Below are 24,907 nucleotides of genomic sequence, written 5' to 3'. Positions count from 1 at the left end.
TAGACCGCTTCTGCTGCCGGGTCTGCCTCCCCCCACTAGGGAAATCTGACCACAGCCTGGTTCTTCTACAGCTGAAGTACACCCTCCTGGTTCAAAGGCAGCCTGCAATAACTAGCTCCATCAGGAGGTGGTCCCCTGAAATGGAAGATGCCCTCAGAGACTGCTATGACATCACGGACTGGGATGTGCTGCTTAGCCCACATTGTGAGGACATAGAGGTGCTGACACACTGTCTGACAGATTACCTCAACTTCTGTGCAGACGTGGTCTCCCCCGCTAAGACTGTACGGTGTTACCCTAATAACAAGCCATGGGTAACACAGGAAGTCAAAGCTGCCCTCAACAGGAAGAAGGCCACCTTCAGGAGCAGGGATGGGGAGGTGATGAAAGCAGCACAGCAGGAGGTGAAACGCTGTGTGAGGGAAGCTAAGGACAGCTACAGGAGAAAGGTGGAGCAGAAGCTGAAGGAGAACAGCATGAGGGAGGTCTGGGAAGGTGTGAAAACCATCACAGGCCACAATACAAAGACCAGAGTCATTGAGGGGACAGTGGAGAGGGCGAACGAGTTGAATGACTTCTTCAATCGGTTCAACCAGCCCATGTCCCCCCCACCCTCTCCCTCACTGCAACCATCTCTCCTTCTTCCCTCAACACACCTCCCCCAGTCATCACAGCAGCCCCCTCCTCCCCTTCCTCCCCCACTTCAACACAGACTCCTCTGTGCATTACTGCAGACCAGGTCAGAGGTCAACTGAGGAAGCTTCACCCCGGAAAGCAGCAGGCCCAGACAAGGTGTGTCCACGACTACTGAAAACCTGCGCTGCTGAACTGGGTGAACCACTCCAACGCATCTTCAACCTCAGCCTGGAGCTGGGGAGAGTGCCAGCCCTCTGGAAGACATCATGTATTGTTCCAGTTCCCAAAAAGAATTGGCCCAGCGAGCTGAACGACTTCTGACCGGTGGCACTCACTTCACATCTGATGAAGACATTGGAGCGGCTCTTCCTCAGCCTCCTCAGACCCCAGGTACAACATGCTCAGGACTGTCTGCAGTTTGCGTACCGGGCAGGTGTTGGTGTGGAAGACGCCATCCTCTACCTGCTACACTGAGCCCACTCGCATCTGGATAAGGGAAATGGCACAGTGAGGATCCTCTTCTTGGACTTCTCGAGTGCCTTCAACACCATCCAGCCCCTACTGGTTCAGGACAAACTGAACAGGATGCGAGTGGAGCCCTGCCTGGTCACCTGGATCTCCAGCTACCTCACTGACAGGCCGCAGTACGTCAGGCTGAAGGACATCACGTCTGACGCTGTAATTAGCAGCACTGGAGCACCCCAGGGCACGGTGCTGGCCCCTCTTCTCTTCACCCTGTACACGGCGGATTTCTGCTACAACTTGGAGCTGTGTCATATTCAGAAGTTTGCCGATGACACCGCCATTGTTGGGTGTATCAGTGACGACAGAGAGGAGGCGTATAGGAGCCTGGTGAGGGACTTTGCTGTGTGGTGCAACAGGAACCATCTGCAGCTCAACACCTCGAAGACCAAGGAGCTGGTCATTGACTTTGGGAGGTCCAGACCAAGGTCACGACCAGTTCTAATCGAGGGAGTCAAGGTGGAGGCTGTGGATTCCTACAAGTACCTTGGGCTGTGGCTGGACAGCAAACTGGACTGGACTTGCAACACCAACCACTTATACAGGAAGGGACAGAGCAGGCTATATTTCCTGAGGAGGCTGCGGTCCTTTAACATCTGCAGGAAACTCCTGTGGATGTTCTATCAGTCTGTGGTCACCAGTGTCCTGTTTTACACTGTGGTGTGCTGGGGGGGGCAGCACATCCAAGAAGGATACATCCAGGCTGGACAAACTGATCAGGCGGGCTGGCTCTGTGGTCGGCATGAAGCTGGACTCTCTGGTGACGGTGGCAGAGAAGAGGTCTATGGACAAACTACTGAACATCATGGACGGCGCCAGTCACCCTCTGCACACTGTCATCAGCAACCAGAGGAGCCTGTTCAGTGACAGAATGCTCCTTCCCAAGTGCAGGATGAACAGACTCAAAAACTCCTTTGTCCCTCACGCCATCAGACTGTACAACTCCTCTCTGGGGGGGAGGAGGGGTAACAGGAGGACAGAGGATGGGAAGGAGCAGTAGCCTAGCCTAACAATAAGCAATACCGGACAATGTGCAATATAAAGTGCAATATCTTTCCTGCTTCCCCCCCCACACACACACACACACTCACCCTAACCCCCCTTCTCCCCCCTTCCCCCTTCCTCTCTTCCCCATGTCTTATTCTTTTATATTTGTATATGTAAATACTTAATTTATTTTTATTTATCTAGAAGTTTTTTCTCTATTTCTTTTCTCTGTTTATCTGTAATGATGCTGCTGGAATCTTAATTTCCCTGAGGGAACCCTCCCAAAGGGATAAATAAAGTTTTATCTAATCTAATTGTGGGATACAAATTTGAAACAGAAGAGAAAAATGGGGGACGTGAGTGTGCGAATGAAACGTGGAAGACCAACTACAGTAACGGAAAGCAAGAAGAAAAGATGTTATGTTGCAAAAGAAATGCAGGACCAAACTAATAAATATCGGCGGTCAGCGAGCACCTCGGTGTGATCAGCTGTTCGTTTAGCGACAGAACGATGTAGCTGTCAGTGCATGCTCAAAGGTAAACCTGTAGATGGCAGTAATGCAACACTGTGGATGCCAGCTGCTGTAAAACCCAAAAGAAGGAGGAAAAGAAGGAGGTAAACCTGCCAGTGTTGCCAGATTGGGTGGTTTCCCGCCCAATTGGGCGGTTTCGAATTCTACTTTGCGGGCAAAAAATGGCTTGGGCTGGTTGATAAAAATTGGGCGGGTTTGACGTTAGTTCGGAGGGTTTTTATCAGATGTTTATAAATATTTTGCACCAACGTTCTGTGTGAGAATGCAGCCAGAGACACTTATATAGCCTTAGAAGGACTTTGATGCAGCACATTCTATGTACTGTCTACGTCCACTAGTCTACATCCAATCCAATCCATATTAAAAATTAATAAAACAAACAGGATAAATAAAAAGATAAATAAAAGACAAATAAAAAATAAATAACCTCAGCAATGCAGATGTTAGATATGCATCGTAGCCTAACATAGCCTACATAATATTATGCTCGTGCGTCACCTACTGGTGCATGTAGGATTCAGAACACAGCAGATGATTGCAAAGTTATAATCTGATTCAACCATACGGAGCCGAGTACCAGACAGCAGATTTTTCACCTCCAGCACTGACGGTCTCATGTTGCCATTTAGAAATTGTTTGCATTGTTGTTCGATTTACAAATAGTATACTGGTCTTTAGCTGCATATTTTTACTTTACAAGATAGGCATCAAGTACATTTTACATTTTGGGCGGTTTTAAGTGCATTTTGGCGGGTTTTGAACGTATTTTGGGCTGGAAAATGTCAGCAGTATCTGGCAACACTGAAACCTGCACATGTGCACACGGACTTCCTCTGACTGTGCAAAGCAAGCAATTTCATGCACATAATTTTCTAGAGCATCCCCTCAAATTAAATAACTTCTCAGCCACAGAATGGCCTGGGGTTTTTTTTGTGTGTTTTTTTTTTTTAGATATTGCAGAAATAAACATGTCATAATGACCACATTTCAGAAGGAACTAAATTTCACTGATTTTTATGAAATCGAAAGCCCGTCTAGCTTTAAAATGTTTCAAACAGGAAGGATTTTATTGAAGAAACCCTTTGTCAGACATTGCTGTGACTTTGACCCGGTTAGGATCCACTCCAAAATCTAATCTGTTCATCTGCTGGTTATAATAACAATTCCATATACATCCTACAAACATTCTTGAGAATAACGCTAAATATATAGCTTTCCCCAAGCTATCAGACTCCTGAACTCTAAATAATGCCCTATCATATATATCTGGACAAGAACTCACTATGTGGACGATGTGCAATATCTTACATGTTGCTATAAACTCTTTATTGTGCAATATACTGTGACTATCTAGTATGGTTAGTATATTCCAGAGGTGGACAGTAACGAAGTACATTTACTTGAGTACTGTACTTAAGTACACTTTGAATATCTGTACTTTTACTTGAGCATTTTTTTTTAACCTTATGACTTTAACTTCACTGCATTTGAAAGACAAATATCGTACTTTTCACTCCACTACATTTCTGTCAAGGTCTTCGTTACTCGTTACTATGAAGCGGCTTTGAAAGTGGATGTTTTTTTCTTTTCTAAAATGTGATTGATTTTTTTCGCAGGTGACACTGAGGCAGTCTATCAGTAATCACTAGGGTCACGTCACGTCCATAGACTGGATAAAATCAAGTTCAATGATTTCTCAGCAGCGTTATTTGAACACGATTGTTTTAGTTGATGGCAGAATGGAAGGAGGCGGTTCTTCTGGGGAATGCACACACACCCATGGCCATACCTAGAACCCATGTATCAGTTTTCTGAAAGGTTAAAAGATTCATTTCATTTTAAATGTTTGCTTTGTTTGCTGAAAATGAACCACATCACAGCCTACAAAAATTTGCCATCCAACTTGCGGAAGCATATTGAGGGATGTAAATGTTTTAATCCAAGAGAAAGCTTGCAATAAAGTTGTCTGTGCTTTTAGAGCTAGCGATAACGTTATAATAGCTATGCAGTCTGGTTAGTCAAATGACTTTCTATGGATTTGCCTGCCAAGTTGCCATCGCCTTGTCCACGGCTAACATTGACAGTGTTAGTTAGCATGTAAAAACAGAGTTACGCTAACATGAATAACGTTAACTTATCTGAAGTTCTTTCAGAAATATTGTTAGGGGTGGTGGAGGTGTGGTGAGATAGGATCCAAAAGCAGAACACAGACAATTATCCAATAAATAAGGTGATTTAATCCAGGGAAAAAGGGCGTGGCAAAAAGGTAAACAAACAGGACAAGAAACAAATGGCAAAAATAGTCCGGGGGAAAAAAAGAGACAAAAAACTTGACAAAAACACGAGACAAGCAAGGGCAAAAATGCTAGTGCAAAAATCCATGAACAAGAATAAATGCTAGTGCAACAAACCATGAACAAGAAAAAAAAAACCTTAGTGCAAAAAAACCATGAACCAGAAAAATAGCTAGGGCAAAAAACCATGAGACGTAAAAAGGCACAGAAATGGCTAGAGTAGCAAACGAGACGTTCTGGAGAAATCAGAGACTGAGAACGGCATATTTATAGGCAGCGGTGAAAACCAGGATGTGAATTCCCGTCCAGGATCGGCGCTGGTGTGAGAGATCCGTAATCTCCGGAGTGGATGTCCGGGGCGGAGCATGACAAATGTTTTCGCATAATCTTGCCAAATAAACAGAATTTAGAAATCTTTCTTTTCTAGTAACATTAGCTACCCAATTTGATTTCGAGTTTGAAAAGAGTTTGCTAGCATGTCAGGTGGAGCTTCAGTGCTACAGGTTTTACAAGTTAGTCAGTAAATCCAGTCAGTTGCTTCAGAGGCATTAGGTTTTGTAAGCGTTGTGGCAATAATACAACAATGCGTTGACAGAAAATGTACTTTTAATACTTATGTATTATTAAAAGCGAGTACTTCAGTACTTTAACTTAAGTAACTATAGAACTCGACGCCAACGGCGTCAATGGGGATGCCTCCGCCCGGTAGACTACATGCCTTATTAAGTTGTGATTTGGGGATGGACATTTGACCTCACAGTAATCTTGACCTGGTGAAATTACTTGTATCAGCCTTGGAGATATTGTGTTCACAAGGTTTTCGGACAGACATTTGACCTCACAGCACGGGCGATTGCTCTAAGACAACGAGGGAGGCTCAGCCTCCTCTAAAAATGACGAACATCGTGTAGGATGAATTGCGCTAGGCTTATGTTATAGCCGACCTTATAACATTGCTATTTCAGATCCAGAACCATAGAAATATATGTGCTCAACCCAACTACAGTGCGAAATCATTCCGTTATAACTTTCCCCAGTTCGCCTAATGTGTGCGTGAGTTTTTCCCCCTCGTGACAGCACGATGCAGCCCAGCCTCAGTGGACTTCAATGGCATTTGGGAGCTATGCGCTTTTCAATCTCAAAATGCAAGATGATTATTGGACAAATACTGCGAAAATGCCCGCCTACGGACTCTGAGCCTCACATGGGAGGGACATGGCAAAGCTTTCCACGAGGAGACTGGTGATTGGTGAAAGCGGCCGGATATTTTCTTTGATTGACAGCTCGTTTCAACTATAGACAGGCAGCGGTGAATTTCAGTTCAGTCCCATGCGGATTTGCAAGTGCTGTGGTGTATTGTAAGAGATCAGCTTACATTTCGATTTCATTCATTACATACGGTTTCTACCAGCTTTTTTAGCTTGTATATATTTTCATTGTAAATAAAGTGTAAATATAGTGTTGTCAAGTTTGCTATCTTAGTTCCAGAAATTTCGTTTATTTGAGTGACTGAACTTGAACTTGAGGGGGCTAGTCAGCTAGCAAGAAAGCTGCGCACGGATGCCAAGCATTGCTGATTTAATTTTGGCGAAGCCATTTGCCAGTCTTCCTTTCGAGGAAAAAATTAAAATTAAAGAGCAGGGTAGACCAACGCCTCAAATTGACTTGGTGAAAAAGGTAGGGAATAATACTCATTCCTTTCAGCTCTCCTGGTACGAGAAAGTGAATTGGCTAACAGCAAGTGACCCACATCAACAACAGTAAATAGGCTATTTTAGTAATATGTCATGGATGGACCAAAAATATAGAATCTATTTAAAATGTTTATGCTGAGTATATTATATTGGAATATATATTTTTCTGGATATGAATTAAACACAGCTACAATTTGGAAAACATTTTTAAACAAAAACACAGCCGAGAACATTTCACACTACAGACCTGGATTAAAAGTGAAGGGTTATCAAAATTGTCAATAAAACATTTCTCAGTCAAAATAAGTAAAATATAGGGAAAGTGTCATTGAATGAAATGTGTGGCACCCAGCTCTATGTTTGGCTCCCCAAGGTCAGTGCTTGTGCCTATTCCAGAACACTCTGCTGTTACTGCTGAGGTTCCTGACAAAGAGCTGCTTTCAATAATGATCAATTTTTAAACAACATGCCACAATTTTAAAATATAAAATGTTAAAATATACTCCCCCCCAACACCACCATCATGTATATTGGACAGTAGGCTAATGGGCCAAAAGAGCCTGTTATTTCACAGTTTGTGACCCTGCCAACAATCAGCCAGATCAGAGGTAAGAGTATGGGCAAAATTGATGTGTTTTTTCTTTTTTCTTTTAAAATCTGGAAATATCGTAACCGACCAGCCTCCCCTGTTTGAAAGATTACCAGCCGCCACTGCCTCACAGTGACCTTGACCTTAGACCTTTTGATCTCAAAATCTAATCAGTTCATGTTTGTCCCAAAGCGCACAAATGGTGAAAGTTTGGTGAAATTCTTTTCATTAGTCTTTGAGATATCACATTCACAAGGTTTCGGGACAGACGGATGCACGCACGCATGCACGGACGGACAGACGGACGCACGGACAGACGGACAACCCGAAAACATAATTCCTCCTGCACCTTACGGTGGTGGAGGCATAAAAATTTGACTGTACAACTTTCACTTGTATCGGAGTAACTTTTGAAAAGTGGGATCTGTACTTTGACTTAAGTAATGAAGTTGGGTACTTTGTCCATCTCTGGTATATTCTATTCTATTCAGGTTTTTTTTTTTTTTTTTTAGTATTTACTTGTAAATTTGGTATTTTTGGTTACTGGATTATGTGCAGTAATTATATGCGGCAGTTATGTTGATGTAAGCCAGTGGAATAAAATTTTATTCAAATGTGCATTTTGAATGTACAGGTGAATGACAATAAAGATATCTATCTATCTATCTATCTATCTATCTATCTATCTATCTATCTATCTATCTATCTATCTATCTATCTTATGAGAATCTCAGGATGGAAGCACACACAGATGGACGGATAGACAAACATCTCGAGAATAGAATGCATAAAGTTGTGTATGGTCAAATGAGATCAGCTTCGCTTCCTCTGGATAACTGTAACTATCTGAGTTCTTTCCTTTAATTCACTCACTGTCGCATCGTCTGTATTAACCTGTATTTCTGCAGTTCGTGTAAATGAGATGCACAGTACTGTTCAAAAGTTTTCGGCACTCTATTTTTTTTCATACAAACTTTTTGTTATGGATTTCTATTTTATGACTTCTACATTATCGAGTCAGTATGAAAACATTTTAGAGTCCAAACGTTCATTTTCCAGCACAAAATTAAATGTTACAGAAAAACAAATGTTTGTATCTGAGCAGCATATTCCATCAGAGAGCACGTTTCAGATTAAAAAAGAGAACATAATGAAGGCTACTGGGTTTTGATGCAAAATTAAGACGCAAATGTGACAAAGTGTCCAGAAGAACTGTGGCTGGTTCTGTAAGATGCTCAGTAAAACCTACAGCTCATTTCCGCATAAAACTGCACTCATTGGATCTGAGACCACTATTTCTTTTAAGCAAAGGGTCGTCTCACACCAAATATTGACTTTGTTTCATTTATTATACAGTTAGGTCCATAAATATTTGGACAGAGGCAACATTTTTCTAATTTTGGTTCTGTACATTACCACAATGAATTTTGAACAAAACAATTCAGATGCAGTTGAAGTTCAGACTTTCAGCTTTAATGCAGTGGGTTGAACAAAATGATTGCATAAAAATGTGAGGAACTAAAGCATTTTTTAAAGACAATCCCTTCATTTCAGGGGCTCAAAAGTAATTGGACAAATTAAATAATTGTAAATAAAATGTTCATTTCTAATACTTGGTTGAAAACCCTTTGTTGGCAATGACTGCCTGAAGTCTTGAACTCATGGACATCACCAGACGCTGTGTTTCCTCCTTTTTAATGCTCTGCCAGGCCTTTACTGCAGCGGTTTTCAGTTGCTGTTTGTTTGTGGGCCTTTCTGTCTGAAGTTTAGCCTTTAACAAGTGAAATGCATGCTCAATTGGGTTGAGATCAGGTGACTGACTTGGCCATTCAAGAATAATCCACTTCTTTGCTTTAATAAACTCCTGGGTTGCTTTGGCTTTATGTTTTGGGTCATTGTCCATCTGTATTATGAAACGCCGATCAATCAGTTTGGCTGCATTTGGTTGGATTTATATCTCTGAATACTTCAGAATTCATCCGGCTGCTTCTGTCCTGTGTCACATCATCAATAAACACTAGTGACCCAGTGCCACTGGCAGCCATGCATGCTCAAGCCATCACACTGCCTCTGCCGTGTTTTACAGATGATGTGGTATGCTTTGGATCATGAGCTGTACCACGCCTTCGCCTGTCCAAAGAATGTTCTTGCAGAACTGTGCTGGCTTTTTTAGATGTTTTTTAGCAAAGTCCAATCTAGCCTTTTTATTCTTATGAGTGGCTTGCACCGTGCAGTGAACCCTCTGTATTTACTTTCATGCAGTCTTCTCTTTATGGTAGATTTGGATATTGATACGCCTACCTCCTGGAGAGTGTTGTTCACTTGGTTGGCTGTTGTGAAGGGGTTTCTCTTCACCATGGAGATTATTCTGCGATCATCCACCACTGTTGTCTTCTGTGGGCGTCCAGGTCTTTTTGCATTGATGAGTTCACCAGTGCTTTCTTTCTTTCTCAGGATGTACCAAACTGTAGATTTTGCCACTCCTAATATTGTAGCAATTTCTCGGATGGGTTTTTTCTGTTTTCGCAGCTTAAGGATGGCTTGTTTCACCTGCATGGAGAGCTCCTTTGACCGCATATTTTCTTCACAGCAAAATCTTCCAAATGCAAGCACCACACCTCAAATCAACTCCAGGCCTTTTATCTGCTTAATTGAGAATGACATAATGAAGGAATTGCCCACACCTGCCCATGAAATAGCCTTTGAGTCAATTGTCCAATTACTTTTGGTCCCTTTAAAAACAGGGTGGCACATGTTAAGGAGCTGAAACTCCTAAACCCTTCATCCAATTTTAATGTGGATACCCTCAAATGAAAGCTGAAAGTCTGGACTTTATGTCCATGTCCATTATATAACTATAACTTGAATAGGTTTCAGTAAACAGGTAAAAAAAACAAAACAAAATTTGTGTCAGTGTCCAAATATATATGGACCTAACTGTAGCTGACTGTTTTTCATGTTGAAACATTTCATTATTTTTAAGCCATTTTTGGTCTCCACCTGTGCCTAAGACTACTGCACAGTACTGTATATGAGGATAAACTGCTCTGCACTGTTTGCTTAGGGGGATGCAAAATAATAGGAGGGAACTTGCAGTCATGCAGCTGAAGCTGAGTCATGATTTACTCTCAAAACATTGCTCCTGTTAATGCTGACACTTTCATGAGTCAGGCACACCCAGAGGAAAATTTTACTGCTCAAAGCTTGCTCTTCTATAGCTCAGGAGACAAATTTCAGATTCTCATCTCAGCCTCATTTTAGTTTCTATTTTGTCTAAAATGTTTCTCATATGTTTCTCCTAAAATTCACTAGGAGCAATAGGTGAGACAGAGTAATTAGAGGGAGTCATACTTGAGACTTAAGGGAGATACCTTGCTAATCTCAATTCAGTGTTTTTAATGGCTCCTTTATTTCTTCTTGGAGAAGAAAATGAGCAATACTGGAGCTACTATGGAGCAATATGGCGCGCACACACGCACACCTCATATATATATATATATATATATATATATATATATATATATATATATATAAAACCATCAGGCTTTATAATTCTATAGCAAATGAGCTGAATGAAGCAAATGAGCTGAATGAATAAAATGATCTGAATCTTTATTCAAATTCAAAACAGCAGGACTCAATTGTTAAGTACAATGACGGAGTATTTTGAGTATTTCAAGTAGCTGTAATAATGTTAACAATAACAATGTTTACAATAAAGTTAACATTAAAAGACAGCAAATGCTATTCTCACATTGTCATTATAAAACCTGAACAATAAATGTGTCCCTTTTCAGTAAACCTATGTTTTTAAAACAGTAACAAGGTCTCCAGTGTTTTAAGCAGTATCAGCACAACTTTACAACAGTGCACATTGCACAACATTTAACAACTTTAGAGTCTTAAGGCCCTCATGCAGCATTTGTATACAGGGGCTTTTTTTGAACATGGTCATTTCAACAAATGTCTCAGTGTGCCACATCCAATACTTTACAGTGTTGTGGCCCTGATGCGGCATTTGTTTATGAAGGCTTTTTTGACCTTACTTTTCTCCACAGGTGTCCATCCATCCAGGGTACTACAGCGCATGATGTAAGCTGCAAGAAAAAACAGAAAAGAAAGCACAAATTACAAATTTCATAATGTAACAGCAGTTATGATGACAGTATTGTAGGGCTGTAACAATATGCGTATTGAAATCGCGATATGCAGAGCCACGATCCATGTCGAGATACAAGAAGGCAGAATCACGGTACACCCTTTCAAACTTCTCCTCAGCCTCAAAACAGAGGTGCTTCCAAACTTCAATTTATGAATACTTTACTTTTTATTTAAATTACATTTTAAACTTACTTAAATTACTTTTATTTTTTATATCTATTAGTAAGTCGTTTTTTCGCCGACCTGCGACAATCTTCTGCGAGTCACGCAACGTCCACACTCGCCACTGGCAACCATATGGCGTCCTTGGCCACCACAGCATTCGTTTCTTTTAAGCGGTCGCCATTCTGGTTGCGACGCGGGGAGTGAATCTGTAAACAAGCAGCTCATTGGCTGGCTAGGTGTGCCACAAGCCAATCACAATCACCGACAAAGCTGCCTTGACCGGAAAGGCATGTCTGCTTGGGCGTTAGCGGCAGTTACGCAGAAGCCTTCTGCGGCAGTTACACTTTGACACGCGAGCAATGTTTCACTATAAAAATTCCGTAATTTCCATCTGTTTTCCGCGATCACAGAAAATCATTGGCCCTATGAGAGAGAGACAGCCACCCCTACACCCCCCCAAAAAAAAAATCTTAACGGATTTACACGATTTGAAAAAATGACTTTCAGAACCAAAAAAAACAGAGCTTCCGGCTCAACAGTATTATTTTGAGAAATAAAACAATCTTTGGATATACATTTGTTCGTTTTTGCATACATATTACTCATTCTCTGCAGTGGTCTGAATTATTTGTTATTAAATAGTTAATGTAAGTAAGTAAATGTTAATAAGTCAAATTTACTACTTTAAAAAAACATTTTAAAAAATCGTGGGTGTATCGAATCGTGGGTCAAAAATCATGATACGAATCGAATCGTGAGTTGGGTGTATTGTTACAGCCCTACAGTATTGAGAGCTATTTTTATCCCGATATCACAAAATTCACATTGAAATATCTCTATGGTTCACATGAGAAAATTCAGTAAAACTGTGAGGTCACTGAAACAATCAAAACATTAAATGTAGCTATGTGATACATGGGGTTCCAACACATCAGAAACTATGCCAAATTTGGCCAGATATTGTGATGAATGTGAGAAGGGGCAGAAGAAAGAAGGGAAACAAACTAGAAATAAAAAGTAGAATTACGACAAATTCATTTTTGAAAATAATTTGTGCTTCTTTGTTATGTATTTTTAATAATGGATTTCCACAACCTTTCCATATTTCCATAAATTGTTAACAATAAGCAATGTACTTACTTAGAATCCCATTGACCTTGAACTTATCCAGGACTGTCTTCCCATCTGGCACCTTCCCGTGCTTCCCAAAGGCCACAGCATTTCGGCACTCTGCTGCAGTAAAGAACTCATCAAAAAGAAGATGGAACAATCGGAGGCAGTCCTTCTTTGCTTCTGCATGTATTGCAGCCAGGCGGGTAGAAGACACGAATAGGCCACTTTCTGGATACAGCTCTTGCTTCCCAGATCTGTGTTCTGGAGCCCCAACACCAGCCTGAGGTTGGATCTGTTCCACTTTGTTCAGAAAGCTTTTTAATGCCTCGAGGTGCTCACCACCTGTGACACAAAATATGAATTACCTTACAGGGACACAGCAGCAAAAATAAACTAAAGAAAAGGAAGAGACTAGTTTTATTTTAAAAAAATCAAGAGATTTCATGATGGGCAAAGATTTTTACCAAATTGTTAAAAGCTTTTAAGTTTTAGTTTAATTTGGTACATTAGGAAAATTGTGAGAGAAAAAAGTAATAGTGTTAAAGGAACAATTAACTGCAACAGAGAGACAAAATGTACTTACTTATACCGCACAGCACATCCTGCAGTTTGGCCTTCTCCTCCACTAATTTTTCCACCTCTGGCTTGCATGCCCTGCATGGCTTCCATGATCTGTCTTCTCTTGATTCAGGCAAACTGAAAACTGGCTCTCCATATTCTGGAAGTGGATCACGCTCGATGATTAAAGTATCTGCAGATGATGAGCTTGAAGAAGTCTCATGTTCAGACGTACTAGGCTGGCTCTGGTCCCCAAGAACAGCAGGTTTTTGGTTTTTATTAGGACTGTACAACATTTTGAGAAAGCTTTCTTTGGGTGTTACAGTAGGAGCTGGTGGCTGTCTTCGGTGATCCAAATCCACCAAAACAGGTTGTTGTGACAGGTCTGAAGATGTGGGCAGTGCCGTGTGAGGTTGGTGATGCTTTGGATACTGCGAAAGGTTGGAACAATGTGTGACTGGAGACAGAGTGGGTGCATACTGGTGGAGTGGCTGGATAGGTGGATGCTGGTAACATGGATGCGTGTGTGGTGATGACTGGGAAACTGGAACCTGGTACTGTGGCCAGGCAGTTACAGGCTGGTGCTGTGGCTGGATAGGTAAAGATGACTCGATAGGTTGAGGTTGGTACACTGGCCAGGTAGTTGGAGGCTGGATGACATTGTGGTCCACAGTATTTGGATGATCCTGTACAGAGGTGGACTGACCTGCTTGAGGTAGTGATGGAAGGTTGTAGAATCTTTGAGCAGCTGCATCTCTTTTTTTCATGTCTTTCTTTGTGGCCTTCTTGGCATCCACTGTCTTGTTATCTGTTCCAACGAAGTCCACTGTGGTGCGGTAGAACTTGCTGTTGGACCATCTTGCAAGTACTTCTTCCCCTGGCTTCAGATCTCTAAGGCAGGCAGTGGGTTTATCATCTTTGCTTAGTATATCACAGACATTAAATATCTTTGCCGTGTATCCATCTTCAAAGGTCAAAAATACAAAAAGTCCTGAAAATGAACATAGAGTAAGTAAAGGAGATTTTGAGTAAACCAGTACAGGCTAAAAATCAATCTTACTTAAACATGCTACTATATCTTATTGGTCTCAATTCTAATCCTCTTAGACCTTAGCAAAGATAAAAATTCATCTCTTCACTTTAGCTTTCAACTAGCATTAACTTTATTCTTTTTGCAATTGCTTCACACTTCTTCACTCATGTGACACTTTACAATAACAATGTATTTGATTTAAATCATGCACTCTGTATTCTATCTTTTCACTTTGTTTTTATTCTATTTCATTATTTAATGATTATTGTATGGATTTTATTATCAACAACATCAACAAGATTCTATGCATGCGGTTATTTCTACTAATTTCTCCAAGATGTCCGCCTCCTCCAGGTAAACAAACACCTGGTTGCATGTTTCCTCACCTTTCCTCAAGCAGACATGCCTGTAAGTCCGCCAACATAAATTGTAGATAAAAGCCAGATAGCAGCTGCTAAAACCTTAGTCATGGTGCAGGAAGAAGTAACTACGATCAAGCTAGACGAAGAACCGATGTCAGGACTGCTATAACACCGCTGCTGAGGTTAGGCTGTAACAACTTAAGATCGTACTCTTTGTTTACTTTGTGTTGTGTGTGTTATTTTAATAACCTAGCTTTCTTTGTACCAAAATCTAAATTTATATGTCTTTGACTGACTCTTATAGATCCTACCATTGAGAATTGAGACTACTAAAGTTTATGAGACTGCTTTTAATAACGAGACTTTATTATCTTGTAATATTGATTAATTTGGGTTATACAATTATTGTTAAGCTTCCTAGGAGATTCCTTTCGCCTCCCAAGGACATAGCTTCAGGAAGGTGGTGCCCCGAGGTTTTGTTAACCCTATATGATTAATCAATAACTTGATAATACGATAATTTATGAATTGTGACCATAACTGGTCATAAATCAAATACAGGGATGAGAATGGGACATTTAAAAAATTCTGAAATGTCTGCCAAGGGCAGACATAACGCACGCAAAGCGTGCATTGGGGGGGGGGGGTTTCAAAGGGGGGTGTGCCTTATATATGAATGTTTTCAAATTCAATGATGGTTTAAAACGTTTATAAACTTTAAGATAATAAATATATATCGTGAGCGATAATGGAGGTAACCGTAACGATATATTAGATTCCTCCTGACTCTATCTTTGACAATTTAAGTAAAACGTACCTTTGTGCTTTTTTGTTTTGATGTGCTCCTGGATGTTTCTAGCTCCTCTGTTTCCATAATTGATCGTATCTGAGCACAGAATACACAGAACCTTTCCTGGCACGTCCACATTTCGGATATGTTCCGTCAGGCACGTCGTCACAGTTTGTGTCCCTATCTGCACGGTAACGCTACTATTGAGCCATGCCCATCGGAAACAGTTCTTTATCCCATTCAATTTCCCTGGTACGATCCTCATTTTTGCGGTCCAAAACTTTCGCCATATTGGCGAAATAACTTTGAAAACTAACCAAAATAACTAGAACTTAAGAAGTGATCAAAACCGTGTACGTATAGCTTGTTTCTCCGTGAACTGTAGAAGTGAGATGAAACTAGCACCAAAACGTTGCCGGAAATCGTCGTGAGTTGTCGTTAGCATAAATATTGAAGAAAGCAATGACAATTTCCGTTATCACAGCTGCAACTAATTTTGCGATGAGCGTTGCCGAAAGCAGGGATGAGAATGAAAAATATTTAAAAAGTCTGAAAAAAGCCAGAGGTTTGGGGGCCGCAAGCACCCAGCGAGGCCCAGGGGCAGAGCCCCTGTGGGGGCCCAGGGGGCGGGAGCTAATGATTTTTGGCTATTTTTTTTTATTACCCCAAAACCATTAATTTTATCAGCAAATAGTTGCAATTTATTTGGAAATAAATTCCCCTACTTGGTGGACTACCAGGTGAAAATGATTAATATGGTACAAGAGACTTGTTTTTAATCAATTCACATTTGATGATTTCAAAAAAAAAATCAATGCACCTTTTAATATAAACGAGCTCAACAGTATTATATTTCTGCACTTTAGCTATTCATGTCTTTGAATACTCTAATACTTTACAATGAAGTGCAAACCAGAGAAAAGTTCTATCATATAATTCTCTTCAGCTTTCTTCTGATGTTATCATGGTAGCAGGAGGTCTTGCATATTAAGCAGGCAACATTCAACATCACTCATCACTTCCCTTTCAACTGCTGTGTGTACTAACTAGGTTTTATCTGGACAGGATGTTGCGTAATGTAATACAGATACCATATGGTTAATCTGAAAATCAAGATGGTGATTTTGAATTAAAGAACAGGCATGTACAATGGGCATTACATATTGGAAATTTTTTTTAAATCAAAAACTATAAGTTCATCTCGGCCTAAAAAATTTGGGCAGATGCTCCCGCGCGGCACACGCCAACAATCCCCCCCCATGAAATGAGCAATAAGTTATACACGGTATCATACCTAAAATTTTATCAGAAATATAGATATGATACTATAATTCTCCCCAACATGCTACATTAGATAAGCTAACCCCATTTATAAAAGATACACACTTATATATGACGTGTATTTGATATATATATATATGTGATATATATGATGTATATTCATACATTGTTACTTTACGGAAATCTTCAGTAAGTTTGGTCTTTTCATGCCAGCCTGTTGTAGACCTAAATATAATGCACATGAAATGACAGTCCTCACCTCAACATGTCCTTTACAATCATTTAAGCCACCATGGGCAATGCTGAAACCACTGCTGCAAACAGTACATCGTGCGAAACTGTCATTATTTTCTACCCTTATTAGACAGGGAGATTATTAGACAGGGAGATTCTTCTGTGTAATCTGAGGTGAAGTGGGTTTTGTATTTTCATTTTTTGGGGCGCGCGCTCTCTCTGCCATGCCGATCCTGTAGGCTGCACTGACTCAACTGAAAACGTCGGTCCTCAAGAAAAGGGATAAAAGCCCGCCCATACTGAAAGCTGATTGGCTTATTTTGCTGAGTAACCCAATCAGGATGCTCTTTGTCTAGCATGCGCTACATGAACAGGCACACACGCAGTCTCTCTCTCGCACTCTGTCATATGCGCACATTCTAAGATGCGCGAGGTAGACAATGTTGCGCATGCACGCTCTTGCTCGCTTGCTCTAGATTCTGGGAGATATTCTCCAATTTGCGGGCATCAGGGAGCCGCTATCAATATGCGGAAGACTCAGGATGTCTGCGTTATAAGGTGACCACAGATCGTTAACCATACACACACACCCCGAAAATTTCTCAAAGGATTTACATCGATCTCAAAAACGATCATTTTGGTCTGAAAAAGTCGGAAATCCGCCAATTGGCGGAAAATTCTCATTCCTGCGAAAGATGCTGGTGGGCGGTCGGTCCTGCCTGCTTGTGCCACCACAAGCCTCGCCTCGCGCCGACCCCCCGAAATTTTCTCAACGGATTTACACGTTTCACAAAAATGACATTTTCAGCGGGAAAAACTTGGAATTCCGCGGCTCCACGGAAAATTCTCATCTCTGCAAATAAACAAAGTGCTATTGTTACGTTTCCTAATTACTTTTACCATGTACTAACTCGACCGTAAGTGTTTTACATAATAAACAAAAGACAAAGTTATTTTTGTCTTTTTTTTTGCTGATCCGAAAAATGATCCGATCCGTGACTCTGATCTGCGAAACGATCCGAACCGTGAGTTTTTGATCCGTTGCACCCCTAGAAATAACGTTTTTTAAATCAATTTCCCAGCCCCAAACGTAGTGATAATTTGACCAATAGAGTTGTAAAATTCTGTCACTAAAATGTATACAGTTTCAAGTGGGGGTTACTCTCGCCTTTCTTGACATTTAGTTAAAAAAAATCCTGTAAATCAATGTTTGTGGCTGAAGCTGCCAATATATTGATAATAATAATCCCAGTTATAAGAGACCAGAGACTGTCAAAGATTTTGGTTATTATAGTGTCCAAAGTAAGTTAGAAATGACAATCACGCCAAAAATTAGCTAAGCCGTGTAGTGAAATAATTACCATCGGAGTCATCTTTGGGTGAGCCAGGGTCTGGTTCATAAAAACGCAACTTCTTCGGTGGGTATCGCACTCTTTTGGGCATCTCTTTTTTGGCATTTCCTGCTGGGCCATCCATTCTGTTAAATACATAAAAGTATAATACATTTTAATTATTTAAAAAGGTGGTTCAATGTCTTATTTAGTTTTATCATGTCATATCTCATAATTTGGTACAGCATCTTGTTGAAACATTTGGATACAGAGATGTGTTACTGTAACCATATCAGACAACTCAGGAACTGAAAAACATGGTCTTTAAGAGGACATATCCTCTTAAATTTCAACACATTACAATTTTGGCCACAGCAAGCACTTTAAATATGCATGAGGCTCCAATGCAAATATCTTAATTGCCAAAAATCATACTTTTATGGTAAGATTTGATCACCAAATCAGACTTGCTGTCTTGTTTGCTAATTATTTTATATATATATATATATATATATATATATATATATATATATATATATAAAATTAAATATGATTAACCACCCACAGAAATCTGAAGAATTAACACATGAATAAGTATATAAAATTATGTTTAAGTCATGAAACAATAAGCAGTATGATCTGCTCTGAAACGCTGGAGGTGTGTGCTGGAGATACTGAACTCTGTCCAGCTGCCTGCTCCCTTATAAACATACACCATTTACAACAAGTCTTGTTTAGAGCAGTCTTAGGATAAACAACATGGATAATACTGAAAAAATAATATTCATTAGCCACTTCAATGTAATTCGGCACATATTTTGTAGGTAAATATGGACTAATTTCGGTAACAATGTAACTTAAATGACCGGCTAGCAGGCGATCCATCACAATCATCGTTGTGTTAATTTGAAGTTTTTTTCAATGGAGTTCAGTATTACTCACTTCACTGTTTGTGAAAAAAAATAATCCCAAAGTGCATATTCTTTACATAAAGATATTACCGCAATAAGTTACCAGTTAATGTTAGCTAATCATAACAAGTTCATGGCCACATGTGGCCATGAAGCTAGCACATGAAGCTAGCTAGTGAGGCCTATAGCCTCACTAGCTAGCTTCACTATTTGCTACATATGCCGACCAGTTTCTTCAAAAAAAAAAGTATCTGAACCAACATAAACACACGCCATCTAAATTTTTACAAAGTTTTACCCAAATTACGCTTGACAAAGATGTCGCTTACCTTCTTTTACGTCCCGTAACGGTTCTTCCTCCAGCTCTCCTTCCCGCACTCCAACCATAACGTAAGACTTTACGTCAGTCAGACCGATGTCAATTGACCAATCATGATGCAGCATTTGTGACTGATGGCGCTCTCTCCCAATGAAATGTTGACGTTAGGGCTGCATCATCTACTGGGTTAAAAGTTCACAACTTGTTCGCGCCAAATGCAACTCGTTTGATTTTCATTTGAAAATGGCACAGAGGCACAACTCACGCTGGAGGAGAAGAGTGAAGAGCCAACAAAATATTTGCAAAAGATACAGAAGAAAGGTAAGGAAATTTACATTTTATTATTTGTTTATTGTCACTTGAGTAAATGTACTTATATCCAATCATTGATTGGATATAAGTACATTGTGTTGGTACTGAACTTGCCACTTAATATTTCCACTCCACTACATTTTGGAGACAAATATTTTATTTTTTACTCCACTACATTTATCTGATTACTGTAGTTTTTATTTACCTTACAGATTGTATGAAGCATCAGAGCCAAAGCACCACATTTTTTAATTAATTTATCTAAATGATTTAACTGATGCAGATAGTCAGATAAATGGTTAATATCAGATCTGGTAATCGGCCGTGTCAATAATCAGCCCACCTCCGGTACACAGTACATGTAAATATATGTGTAATTTACTTATAGTTTTGACACTGAAGTATCACCTCTCAAACAGATTCAATAAAATATTAACATTTTAATCCACATGAAAGGGGGATTTATAGCAGGATTTGTCATATACTGCATTGATTTTACCCAGGTATGCCTAATAAAATTGCATGCAAGTATTAAATATGTTAAATGTATTATTCTCTGTTTTCAGCCGGACACACAAGGACTGGAGAACAGAGGTAACGAATGTGCAAAAATGTAAACAACTCTGTTAGACATGTAAGAAATTGCATGTTGTAAAGCTTTAAATTTTGATCGACTGCAGTGTTATTTCAAAGAAAAGTTAATGTATCCAATAAATCACTGTTACTTATGTGAGACTTGTGAACCTCACTTGGTTAGTCAAGGTTTTACTGGCAGCTCAGGTGACTATAACACTTTAATAATCTAGTAATTAGTAATGTGTTTAGCAGAAGTATAATGAAAAATAAACATGTCTAGTCTAGTAAGCTATAAATGCGCCGATACTGCTTTTCAACAATTGGTGTAAATGAGTCATTGCTATAAGAAAAAAAATTTGCTAAATACATTGGGAATTTTTTTTCTAGAATCAACAAACTCGAGGTCAGATGACTGCCGCACCGAGCAAGAGACCAGTTCCGCTAATCTGGAAGCTGATGACGTTGCGAATCTGGAAGACTCTTCGAACACAAATTTGTGTGACCTCCATAACACCAACCATCCATCCCAGTGCAATGGACACACAAGTGAGATGCATCACTCTGGACTTAATGTTGAATCAGAGCCTGAACAGCCTTTTCACATAGATACATTTGTTGATCACCTACCTGAATTTGTTGAAGAAGGGACTTTAGATGAAAATGTGTTATTTGACGATGACCTGTCATTTGATGATGACCTATCATTTGAGGATGGTTTAGAGCTAAACCAAGGGGAGGGAACAGAACCCAAAAGCCCTACAAACACTGGAGATCGTCCAATTTACAGAGATGCGCCAATTTCTGTTGCAGAGAGTCTTCTCCTCATAATGACTTTTGCAAATAGACACAAAATAACAGGAAAAGCTCTCAGTGACTTGCTTACACTAATCTCTCTGCACTGCCCCTCTGATATCCAGACTGAATGTCTTCAGAATTTACACAAATTTAAGAAATTTTTTGATGATTCCTCCTCTCCGCTTTTGCACAAATACTGTAGTGCATGCTTCATGACTGTTGAGAGTACAGAGAACCAGTGTAAAACCTGTGAAGCCAATGTGTTGATGGAGGGGTCAACTTCCTATTTCATTGAGGTTCCCATTGAAGCACAGGTGAAGAGATTGTTTGCTAAGGAAGGTTTTGAAGAAAAACTTATGTTCAGGTTTAATAGACATAAAAAGTGTCATGACAGTATTGAGGACATATATGATGGAGAAGCCTATCAGAAATTGACTACTTGTAATGGGCCTCTCAGTGATTCCAGAAACATTTCTTTAATGTGGAACACTGATGGCATACCCATTTTTAAGTCTTCAAAGTTTTCTGTGTGGCCTTTTTATTGTGTCATAAACGAGTTAAACTTTGTTGAACGCACTAAACGAGAAAACATGATATTTGCAGGTCTTTGGTTTGGGGACTCAAAGCCGTCAATGTTGACATTCCTTGAACCACTATGTGACACTCTGAACAAAATCGAAAGAGATGGAATTTCTGTTCAGTTTGCAGGAGCTCAAGAGCCTTTCATATGCAAAGCCTTTACCATTGCAGGGACCTGCGATTTGCCTGCAAAAGCATTGGTACTTAATACTGTTCAATTCAATGGACAGTTTGGGTGTCTAAAGTGTGAACAGCCAGGTCAAACAGTAAAGACAGGAGAAAGAGGTCATGTCCATGCCTTTCCTTTCCAGAGGACAGATCCAAAAGGCCCGCCTCGTACCCACAAGGGGTTTGTAGATAATGCCAAGATGGCCTATGATTCCAACAGCATTGTACGTGGGGTGAAGGGACCTACCTTTCTCAGTAGACTAAAAAACTATGATTTGGTCTTGGGTACAGGTATAGACTATATGCACTCTGTACTACTGGGAGTAATGCGTCTATTGATGTTTTTGTGGTTTTCCACAGAGTTTTCCCGATGTGCATTCAGTATGGTTAGGTCAGTCAGAGAAGTTGACAAACGCATGAAAGAAATAAGACCGCCATTTTTGATCAGATTTCCTCGTTCTGTGTCCTCTCACAGAATGTTCTTTAAAGCATCTGAGTATCGGTCCATTTTGCTGTTTTTCGGGCCAGTTGTATTCCGGGGCATTCTTGCAGGCCTGTACTACAACCATTTCCTGCTCCTTAGTGAAGCGATCTTCATTCTTATGATGGAGACAATAACCCCTGTGCAAATAGATCATGCTGAAAAACTACTTTGGAATTTCTGTTCTCAAATGAGTGGACTTTATGGTGAACGATACATGACAGCCAATATCCACTTACTTGTCCATTTAGCAGATAGTGTAAGAGCTCTTGGACCTCTGTGGACACACTCTTGCTTTCACTTTGAAGACAAAAATGGGTACTTACTTCGTCTTATACATGGGACCCAGAATATACCTGTCCAAATGGTTAATGCTGTAAAGACTATACAATCTCTCCCTAGCATCACACAAAACATAAAGCTGAACACAGTAGCTACCGAGTTTTTGGCCAGAATGACAAATGGCATTAGTTATCAAGCTACTAATATTGTCAATAGTGTGGCCATGATAGGGGCATCATTCAACAGATGTCTTGAGACTGATGATATGTCTCTTCTGGAACAGTTTCTTGGTCAGGTTTTATATACTAATGTTGTCAAGGCATATAACAGAGCTCAAATAGGGAAAACGGTTTACACTTCCAAGCAGTATGTCAAAGCCAAAAGACGGAACAATTCCACAGTGTTATTTTGTGATGGTATGCAGATCAAATATGGCCAGATTGAATTATTGTGTTCCTACAAAGAAACCAGTGAAGGTCAAAATGAGATAAATCTTGTATTTGTGAATGAATTTGCAGTTGCAGGCATAAATCTTCTAAGGGACACTTTGACAGGTGGGACATGTTTCCATATTGTGAGCCTCTTGGAAGTTCCTGTAAAAAGGACAGTAGTTGGACTTGAAAGTATTTTGGGAAAGTTGATGTTCATTGATTTGTCCTCAATGCCTGGTATTGTGTTTGCTGCACATTTCCCTAACAAACTTGAAAGGGACTAAACATATTATGAACTCAAAGACATGATCTTATTGTGAACAGAAGAGCCCATGATTTTTCCAACTAGTAGAAATTCCTTACTGAAAATGTAAAGTCTCAAGTTGATGGGCAGATAGTATTGTGATGCCATACCAAGACAAATGTCAGTGATCTCAATAGTTTTATTAATCTATTGCCACACAAATAGGTCACTTTGGGGCTTAACATGAGAAGATACAGACATCTGAATATACTACATTGACGCCACTAATGGTCTGAGTTTTTGGCAGTTAAACTTTGATACAGCTGAAATGTATTTTCTTGGTCTTAAAAGCTACATTGTTGGATGCTAATATAGTTTTATGATCTTGAAAGACTGTGATAAGTGCAATCTTCCATGTACTAATATTGTTAGATTATTGCTTTTGAGATGTCCAGTGAAACATATTGTTATACTGGTTTTTGTTGGCATTTTGTAAAATAAATTTCCGCAATGCAAATGTCAAAAGTGTGGCTTTCTGTTTACTGTTTTGATAGTTATTTTCCTAACTATTTTCACAAATGTGTTCGCTATTGGAGGCAATGGTAGTGGTTGTAGTATTTTTAAGTGATAAAAAGTGCTATATTCTGATATTGGACTTTGTTGAAATAGTAACTTTATTGCTCTCAAATTACCAATAAATTACTGTTTTTATTTTACCTTTTCAGGTTTTTTTCTAGAAAAATTTAGTATGAGGGCGCTCACCATGGCAAGGGAGCAAAGCGGGGGGGGGGAGATGGTGCCGGTTGTCCCCCCCCGCCGTGCGAAGCCTTTGAAAAATTGAGGCTCCAATGGGACATTCTGAGTATCTGAGAGGGAAATTGTAACAAATTGTCTGTCAACATTGAAAAAGAAAGAAGTAATCATCTTCTGCCCCAGACAGTCTTTGGCTTTCTTCCGTTTCGTGCCGCGGGGTGACATCTTTAAATGCCCAAGTGTCAACAAAAACAACTCGCGAACTACTTCTCTCAAAAGCTCCCGCGCCGGTGGGTGAAAGGTCATTCAGTCTCGAGAAATCTCGCTCTACAAGTCAGCTGACCTTGTATGTAACCCATGTCAAATCTCGCGAGAGCAGCTGCGACAAGTAAACAAACATGGCGCCTCAGTCTGGAAAACGCCAATTCGGATCGTTTTTGCATCGTCTGGCAGTGTATCTACTATGATTGGAATATTTATGGAGTAATTATAACGTATTTGATGATCAGACACATTGTCACGTGGTGTTGTTGGGATGTTTTCACGGAGAAAAGATCGTTTTGAGAGATTGCATGTTGTGCAGTAGCATACAAGTGCATGGCCTAAGTGTGACTTGGGGTTCAATCGGCATTTCGGTAAGAGGGCGCACGCCGAGAGTAAGAGGGCGCAGCGCCCCTGTTCCCCGGTTTAGACGAAAGCCTGCCTTTTATGTGGTTCATGAAAAAAAACCTGAATTACATGCATTGGAATACTTAAAATTATTCATAGAAAAT

At 40.1% G+C, this 24,907-nt stretch overlaps 3 protein-coding genes across 4 annotated transcripts in view; 1 reads left to right on the top strand and 2 right to left on the bottom strand.

Annotated features, from left to right (window-relative positions):
• Nucleotides 1-24,907, bottom strand: part of p2ry11 (purinergic receptor P2Y11) — a 60,302-nt gene that overhangs the window by 21,288 nt on the left and 14,107 nt on the right. The gene's annotated exons all lie outside the window — the stretch shown is intronic.
• Nucleotides 11,010-20,640, bottom strand: LOC132900478 (uncharacterized). Of its 2 annotated transcripts, XM_060942590.1 has the most exons (5): nt 19,524-20,640; nt 18,314-18,429; nt 13,278-14,243; nt 12,722-13,036; nt 11,010-11,352 (listed from the first exon to the last, which is right to left on the bottom strand). In XM_060942590.1, exons 2-5 carry the CDS (start codon nt 18,426-18,428, stop codon nt 11,246-11,248), a joined length of 1,503 nt encoding a protein of 500 aa, XP_060798573.1. In that variant the 5' UTR covers nt 18,429; nt 19,524-20,640; the 3' UTR covers nt 11,010-11,245. The 2 variants fall into 2 exon arrangements, with proteins under 2 accessions (XP_060798573.1, XP_060798572.1); XM_060942589.1 differs by lacking the exon at nt 19,524-20,640 and having other exon boundaries at nt 18,314-18,751.
• LOC132900477 (uncharacterized) lies at nt 20,050-23,770 on the top strand. Its single transcript, XM_060942588.1, has 2 exons — nt 20,050-20,419; nt 20,789-23,770. The coding sequence occupies exons 1-2, from the start codon at nt 20,275-20,277 to the stop codon at nt 23,419-23,421; spliced, it is 2,778 nt and encodes a 925-aa protein (XP_060798571.1). The 5' UTR covers nt 20,050-20,274; the 3' UTR covers nt 23,422-23,770.

This window comes from Neoarius graeffei, chromosome 16 (genome assembly GCF_027579695.1).
Source record: "Neoarius graeffei isolate fNeoGra1 chromosome 16, fNeoGra1.pri, whole genome shotgun sequence".
NCBI classification, from domain to species: domain Eukaryota; kingdom Metazoa; phylum Chordata; class Actinopteri; order Siluriformes; family Ariidae; genus Neoarius; species Neoarius graeffei.
Note: the sequence above shows the minus strand (reverse complement) of the source record. Positions and strands in the feature narration are given on the sequence as shown.